This window comes from Cydia pomonella, chromosome 10 (assembly GCF_033807575.1).
Source record: "Cydia pomonella isolate Wapato2018A chromosome 10, ilCydPomo1, whole genome shotgun sequence".
Classification (NCBI taxonomy): Eukaryota; Metazoa; Arthropoda; class Insecta; order Lepidoptera; family Tortricidae; genus Cydia; species Cydia pomonella.
Genome location: NC_084712.1, coordinates 11,312,376 through 11,320,947, shown reverse-complemented (window position 1 = coordinate 11,320,947; position 8,572 = coordinate 11,312,376). Strand labels below are relative to the sequence as shown.

Here is an 8,572-nt window from a genome sequence, read left to right as displayed (position 1 = left end):
ATCTACATACCAAATTTCAACTAAAGTGGTTCAGCGGTTATTGATTCCCCATACAAAATTCCACCCCCACCCCCCCCCACCCCCTTTTCAGCCCTTTAGGAGTAAAACATTTCCAGTTTTTGAATTATTTTATGGTTTGTGTACTAATACTATCCTACATACCGAATTTCAGCTTCCTAGGAAATCAGGAAGTACCCTAAGGGTTTTGATCATCAGTGAGTGAGTGAATGAGTCAGTGACGAAATCGGAGTTTTTTTAGATATTAATAAAATCTAAAGTATGAGAGCTATTCAATTGAAATTGTTTATTCTTAATAAGTCCACTATTGACATTAAATACCGAGAATTTTGTTTATAATAATCCAAATCCAAGTTATGAGGGTTTAAAAAAACGACGAAGCGCTTCGAGAAAAGGTAGGTTTCGCTTGCGCTTCTCTTTGCTTGTCTTGGCGGGGGCACTACCGTGCAACAGTACCGTGGTTCATTTAAAAGTATTTCGGGCGTTGGGGAGTGCCGACAGAAGTGAAAACTTGAACAATTACGTGTGTATTTTTTAAATCGTCAGGAAATATTTATTTGTTCCGTTTTATTTATGGTGGGTAACAATAAACCCGACCAAATTATGTAAGTTGTTTTTGGCATGTTGTCAAAAAGGTTAAAACGTGTTTTTCATTTTGTCGAATTGCGTATGTTCTGTCCCTCACGGGCGCACGGTATACCGCATCTATATGATCCTAACATCTATGCTTGAAACTGTTGAGAATTATGGCAACATTGTGTTCTAATGTCACAATTAAAACTGTCAGTAAAAAGTGCCAATTACATCCACACTTTACCAGGCCTGATATCAGACCCGATTTACGGCCGTTTAACAATATTTGATATGAAATAAAATAGTTCTGTTTTTACATTTCAAATATTTTTAACAATATTCTGATATTCTGTAAAACGGAACACAATTATCAGGTCCGAAATCGGGGCTGATTTCGGGCCCGTTATCAGGAAGTGTGGATGTAATTGGCGCTTTAGTGTCATTACTGACATTCATTGACTCGACCTACGACCTATCATTATAACATATTGTGGAATGTGCACTGTGCAGGGTTTAAATTTGGAATACATAAAATTTATCATTAATGCATAAATATAATACTAATGACAATTTACATTAACATTGATTACGACAATTGAAGTTCATTTGTCAAGTGATCTAATAACAGAAAAGTGCTCACAGGAGCTTCATTCACACTGCAACCGGTAAAAAGGAGACCATACAATACTGTACCCAATATCATAGAATAGCGAGATCAAGCAGCATTTCAAAATTTTAAAAAGTTATCAAGTATAAACTCGAAGAACTTTAATGAAGGTTAGTATACTAGTTTTAAGACCAATAAGCGTATTATTGTAATTAGATATGTACTCATTACTAAGGTTGCCATTGAACGTTATAATCATAAATTATTCATTAACCGCAAGATTGCAGCACGAATCTAACATTCCACTATCCGGTTTCCAGATCTGAAAATGGACGGCACATACGACGAAATCATATCCGATAATCCGTTCTTTGTTGAACTGAAAAACGAATACGCAAACTTATTTCAGCACTGTATAACACAGTCATGGATTATTTGCGTGCCTAGAATAGGAAGTTTGAACACTCGTGTCTTCACAGTAGAAGACTTCTGTGCTCATATTTTGGTTCCAAGTGAAGAACTTCCAGAGACACACTATAGTACTCTAAAAGAGAAACAAGTGACTGTCACCAACAAGGTCATCACCCTAGAAGTCACCAGAGCTCTTCCTTTACAAAGCCACATATTATTTGAAGAAACATTCTACACAGAAGACTTTTTTAAATACAAGGTTTGGTGTATAGAAAGCCCACTAGAACCCACTACAGCAAGTGATGATAATGCAATTGCTAAGGAATATTTAACTTCAATAAATAACTGCATTGATTTACTGTGGACTCAAGCCGCAGGTCGGCAAGTGTTAGACCAAATAGAACAGAATGTACAGCAATTCATAAAGAAACATCCTACTTTGCCAGTAGCCATTGCACCTCTTCGGGATTTGGTGAGTGAACTATACACCCAGTGCCTTCAAACTGTACTACAAAATCGTAGGATTAGAGAGAAATCCAAATCATGTAAACAGATACTAGAAAATGTCAAACTTGCTGTTGAATGCTACATGCAACATTTGTTATTCAATCATTTGTTCAAACCTATTTGTACATGTTGTGCTTATGAAGACTCTCATCTTAACAAGAAAATAAGAAATATGAGTGACATACAACTCAGGGATTTAGACATCAAAAAAGACCTGTACCCTGCTGTACCAAAAGCTAAACAGATTCTTTCAAAAATTGACTCTTATAACACTGTGTTAGAAAAGATTTTGTGTGTTAAACAGGCACTCAATGCAATCAACAAAAAAGATAGTAGTAACAATGTTGTTCTTCTAACTGCAGATGACATGTTACCAGTTTTTGTTTTTCTGGTTATAAAATCAGGTTTGCCAAACTGGTATAGTCAGCTGATGTACATGAAAGAATTCCGGTTTAGTGGCATTGGAAAAGGGGATGGTGATGAGGGTGCCTTCCTTATAACCACTTTAGAAGCTGTTATAGAGCACATTCAGTCAGGAGCCTTAGGAGGCCCACCAGATCCTGAAGCCTATTACTATGAAAGCAATCTAACAGAGGATAACCTGAAGGATGGGAAACCTAGAAGAGGAAGCTTAACAGAATCAATCTCAACATCAGACACTAATGGTGGGGATGAAACATTAGAATACATATTTGAACTCATCAAAATGAATCATGCTGATCAAATAAGAGTCATGTTGGAAAGGAATGAGAAAAATCTACAAAAGCTGCAAAGGAATGAAAACAGTGTTTTTAACAAAATGTTAGAGACAGACTTTAGCAGTGAGGAGGATAGTGATGCTGATAACGAAGTTGATGAAACACAAGTATACCAAAAACTTTGTCATCCATTATGCAGTTGCAAGAAGTGTTGCCATAAATTGTCTAAAAGATTGTTGAAATCTTCACCTACTGTTACATCTAGAGATAGCCATGGCCTGACCCCTTTACATGTAGCCTGCATTCATGGAAAGGCAGCAGTGGTTGAGCTATTAATTGAAATGAACTCTGAGGTTAATGCTACAGATCTCAATGAATGTACACCACTTCACTATGCCGCATCTAGAGGACACCAGAATGCTTTACTGTTGCTGGTTCACTCAGGTGCCAATGTGAATCAAGCTAACATAGACAAAAATACACCTCTGCATTTGGCTGTTAACAATGGCCACATAAACTGTGTGAAAGCTTTAATATACTTTTCGGAACACAGCAGGAAGAAGATTAACATAAACTGTGCTAGTCAAAATGGCAACACACCTTTGCATCTTGCATCAAAGTGGGGTTACGAAGGAATAGCTAAGCTTCTCATAGAAAACGGTGCAGAGCCATCCTTGCAGAATCGCTATAATAAAACAGCCTTTGATTATGCACATAACCTGAGGATACTTAAAGTTTTAAAAACTTGTACTCCTAGCTTGTATGAATACATACACATAAGCAGCCCCAACATAAAACCATTGGAATGTAAACCTGACCATAAGGTAAATAAGAAATTAACTACTGTGAATAATAATCAATTTGATCATGCATCAAAGACAGTTCAAAATTTGAAAACTCTTGAGAAAATATCAAAAGCCATTTCATATGCTGATGGAAAGCTTGCTTGTTTCTACATGAATATTAACTATGAGGATTATACAGACACCAATAGTAATGTTGGTATCAGTAGCACCAATGCAACATTTTGCCATCCCCTATGCGAGTGTGAAAACTGTAAAACTAAGACTTCACCAGCAAAATCTTTGTATGATGTAAATTTTGCAGACTCAAATGGATTTACTGCGCTCCATCATGCTGCTCGCTGTGGATTAGATAAACTTTGCAACATATTGATCCTAAACAATGCCAATGTAAACTGTGCCAATAAAAAGGGCCAGACCCCTCTACACTTAGCAGCTTTGAACAACAAGATAATAGTGATCCGTACACTTCTAAATAATGGCGCGAACGTAAATGCAACAGACTGGACTGGCAACACGCCGTTGCATGACGCTAGCCAACAGGGGAACATTGGTGCTGTCAAAGTTTTGATCAGCTTTAATCCTGATGTATCAATATGTAACAGTTCTGAGAAAACTGCCTTGGACACTGCCAAAGAAAAAGTCCATCTTACTATTATTGATTTGATTGGGAAGTATGCTAAAACTTAAGACTTGAATAACTCTTATAAAATTAGGGTAAAGTATGTACTTAGAGGTAATTCACTTTCAACTTTCTAAAATGTATTTAATGCAAGATAATACAACTACTAGTTAAAACATACTTAATATGTTAAATGAGATGACATTGTATGAGAAAGTGAAATTGGCCATGATTATTTTCTATTCTGTATTTGCTTTATGATTTTGTTTTAATCAAAACATTTACACCATATTACTTGCACAAATGGTTTTGTTTTTAGTGCCATACTGTTGGCAGTTTTTCGCCATTTTATTTCTCTAAGACTGATTTTACTTGTTATTCTAAGTTTTAAAAAAGTGTTTGTGTTTATTTGATGACTGAATTTTTCTACTTGATGACTGACAATAATCTATGTCGTGTTTTTAAGATCGATGTAATTAATAAATAAGACAAATCAGTGTAAAAAAAAATCTTGTTAGCAATTATTTAATTTTAAAACTTCATTTTATAAACATACAAACATTGAGCTTATTTTATTTATATTCAATTTCACACTCGGGTATTAAATTTATATTCATTCACTGCCAACTTATAAAACCAATGTAAGTTAAAAAAAATCTCATGAATGATTATTGGACAGAATGTCGAATATATAGAAAGGAAATTATTAATTTACCTAGGTCTTTATGTATTAAATTATAGTAGTCATTATCATGTGGCTGATGTTAATAAGTTAAAAAAACATTTACAAGTAAATAAGGATTCAATTTAATAACCCCTGACATAGACCATATAATACTAGTACCCCTGAGACAACGGAACACTAATATAACTAATCCTACCTAAGATCTATCACGGACATATTTTAAGAAATATATTATATATATATATATCTATAAAAAAACGGGATCTGCATTATTTTGTACACAAAGCTCATACTCATATACAAAAAAATAAGAGCATGTAGGACCATGTTCAATGTAGGGTTCCGTAGTTACCATTCTTTCAGAATAAGCTAAACAAGGGCTATTAGTAAGTATCATGTAAATTACAAGCATAAGGCTTAAGGCTTTAAGCTTCTCAGCACTTAGTACATTTTTTTACTGAGAGGAGAAGACTTTTTGCAATAACTCAAAAACGGCTGGACCGATCACGTTCGCTATAGTTTTCATTGAAAGTATTAAGCTTTTATTTTACCACTTTTTTATATATATTTTCTGGACCCATGGTTAAAAAGTTAGAGGGGGAGGCACATTTTTTTTATTCTTTCGGAGTGATTATTTCCGAAAATATTCACTTTATCCAAAAAAATGGTTATTAGAGACCCTTATTCGTTTTGAAAGACCTATCCAACGATACAGATAACCCAATGGCCATACCATTGGGTTAAAGCGAAAAAAAAACTTAGTATGGTCCTCAATTATTTTTTGTAGTTTTTATTTTACCGTTTTGTCGCCATGTATGATTAATGTATCCATGCCAAATTGCAGCTTTTTAGCACTGACGATCACTGAGCAAAGCCGCGGACGGACGGACAGACGGACATGGCGAAACCATAAGGGTTCCTAGGACTACGGAACCCTAAAAAAGAGAAAGCAGTTTTAACTCACATCAACATTTGCTGATCACTGGAGTTACTATGTTTATTTTCATGTCTCAACTTATTAACATCATTCATGGAAAAAATATTTTACTGCGTATATTTTTTAAAGAATAAGTTATGCATTATGATTTCTTATTATAATACAGGAACATTATTCACTATGTTACACTAAATAAAATATTTTTTATACATTTATATTGAGCCTTACTGATTTGCATACCTACTTGTATGTAAATGCTTATAGCACCTCGGCCAGTATGTACATTATTACAGTAAATAACTAGATTGTACATCCTATCCTTTATATAGTAAAATACGTGTGATTTCACTATTGGCATGCCAGTATTTAACCGTCAACCAAATATTACGTGTATTTGAACAGACTCAGGAATATCAACTTTTAGATATCAACAAGAAGGTTCACTAAATTTAAAAGTGGAAAAAGTACTGCCTTGGGTGAGACTTGAACTCTGCCTCTGGATAAAGCAAGCCAAGCAGTGATTGCGGCCAGGGCAGTAATTTTCCCATTTTTAAATGAATTCAAAGGTTAAGAAGCATCGTTCGCAGATGTATCTGCTTGTTAAAAATTGATAAGGTTCACCTTTATCATTCAGTACAATTTATAGTACTCAATCTGAATTTAGTTTTTCGGTTTCGATTAGTGCAACGTTGACCAATAATCAAGCTATAAACATGTTCAACAATTTCAACATATTCCCACAAACATCATTCACACATACACACACACACATCATGACTTGCACATAACCTATAAATAACACAAATAATAAAATATATCAGGAATGTTTGTCAAAATACAGCGTTAGGAAAATGTGTAGATAATTTCATCAACTCAGCAATAATAGTAACAGCAAAAAAATTATAGCCCATTTCATCAAAGCTTACAAATCGTAAGTCTATTTCCAATAAATTTTAAGAGGTTTCCGCTAAGGTATATGCATGGTATATTACATGTAACAATCTTTCATAAAACGGACCTCGTACCTTACAATAATTAAAATTATACAACTGGGCAATCTTTCCAATTCCATAAAACTCAAGGTTCCAGTTACTCTTTTGAAAATTAAACTAGTGTCAAATCCTACTAGCTTCGGCCCACCTGTCATAGCGAAATGAATGCCATCCGTACTCTAAAAGTGGTCAAAAATTGCCTAGACGCATAAACAAGCTGAAAATCCAATTCAGTCTATGCAATTTAATTTAGAAAACATGACATTGATAAGGTACAGTCAGCGTCAAATACTCCGTAGCAGTCAACGTGGCCAAATAGTTCGGTACACCATACTAAATATATGGTGTACCGAACTATTTGGCTACTTTGGTTGTTACTAAGTTTTTGACGCCGACTGTACATATGTTTATATCCCAGATATAAAAATCTTAGATTCTATAAACACATTCACTACCAGCGACCCGCTAGGCGGGTTCTCTATTCGTAGGCGTTTTTCCTACATACGGCTTTACCGCTCGTAGTGCGTAGCTCGTGCTGGCACTGAATGTGTTAATTATTATTTCGAAGAAAATCGAATCATGTTTTTACCATCAAATTGCATCTACTGAAACATTTAACAAATATTGAGACATGTTTTCCGGTACCATAGGTAGAAGCGCAACTATACCTATTCAAGACAAGTTATGAAATGTCATATCATTATAATATCTAGGTTGTGAACAAACTTTAATAGTGTTTCCGTAATCAGATTCTAGCACTACCGCTACAGACAGCTTCTGACCAGATGCCTTTATTAATGTCAAATCCCATTTTGGTCCCTAATAATTGTATCATCTATTTTCAATCCTCTGAAAATATCTAAAAAATTAAATTAAGTCTCAAGAGATCTTACTACACTATTTATAATTTCTTACAATATATTAAAATTATTTTCATAAACAATAAATAAATCACAATAGTAGTAAACAATGCATTATTTGTGCTAAATAAATATTACTGGGGCGGCAAGCTCCAAACGGGCATTTCCTCTTTCTTTTTCTCTTTTTTCTTGTAATGCCTATCTCTTAATCGGACATCGTCCTGTTTCCTATAATCACTGCTTCTCCAGTCGACAATTTTTTTTGGGGAACCTTCTTTTTTCCTATCTTTGCTCTCGTCAAAGTACACTTTGCTTTTTACGAACAGTTCATTAGTTTCTGGGTCGCAGAGAGCGGGAGGTAGCTCCTCTTCGTACTGGTCGTCGTCTAGCTCGGCCACGTCGGTTCTGCTGAAGGTGTAGGAGTGAGGATAGTAGTCCTGGAGGATGTCTTCCTCCCGGAACCGCTGCATCTGGATCCAGACGTGGGGCAGGAGCAGCGGGAACCTTTGGAGCCAGTACGTGATGAAGCCATCGGGTAATTTGCCTAGGCTTTCTCTTATTTCGGGCTCTAGCTCTCTGTAGTGGTGTTTCTGGAAAACAAACATTAAATATAATTAAGGTTTGTAGTCTGTCAGATTAACAGGTTTTTAGCAATGAACGTTTGGATTCGTACCAACTGTCAAATGGATCGAACGCTAGTATCTACTTCACGGTCGGTAGCCAGGTTCCAGTGTACCACTGCGATCTGGTAGTTTCCAAAGCGTACACCGCATCGGCCAAGGCCAGAGTGACCTTCGATCGTCGGAGGTTCGTGCAGCCGTGTCCAAATATACCGTAACACGCCGACGTTACTTTAGCA

General features: G+C 35.6%; 2 protein-coding genes across 2 annotated transcripts in view; one reads left to right on the top strand and one right to left on the bottom strand.

Annotated features, from left to right (window-relative positions):
• Positions 1-1,034: 1,034 nt before the first annotated feature.
• Positions 1,035-5,147, top strand: LOC133522072 (ankyrin repeat domain-containing protein 27-like). Its single transcript, XM_061857269.1, has 2 exons — positions 1,035-1,368; positions 1,519-5,147. Exon 2 carries the CDS (start codon positions 1,527-1,529, stop codon positions 4,305-4,307), a length of 2,781 nt encoding a protein of 926 aa, XP_061713253.1. The 5' UTR covers positions 1,035-1,368; positions 1,519-1,526; the 3' UTR covers positions 4,308-5,147.
• LOC133522071 (serine/threonine-protein kinase/endoribonuclease IRE1) overlaps positions 4,741-8,572 on the bottom strand; it is a 26,975-nt gene continuing 23,143 nt past the window's right edge. Inside the window, exon 14 of the mRNA XM_061857267.1 lies at positions 4,741-8,303. Within this exon, the coding sequence (XP_061713251.1) occupies positions 7,848-8,303 (456 nt within the window). The 3' untranslated portion in view covers positions 4,741-7,847. The remainder of the gene's footprint in view (positions 8,304-8,572) is intronic.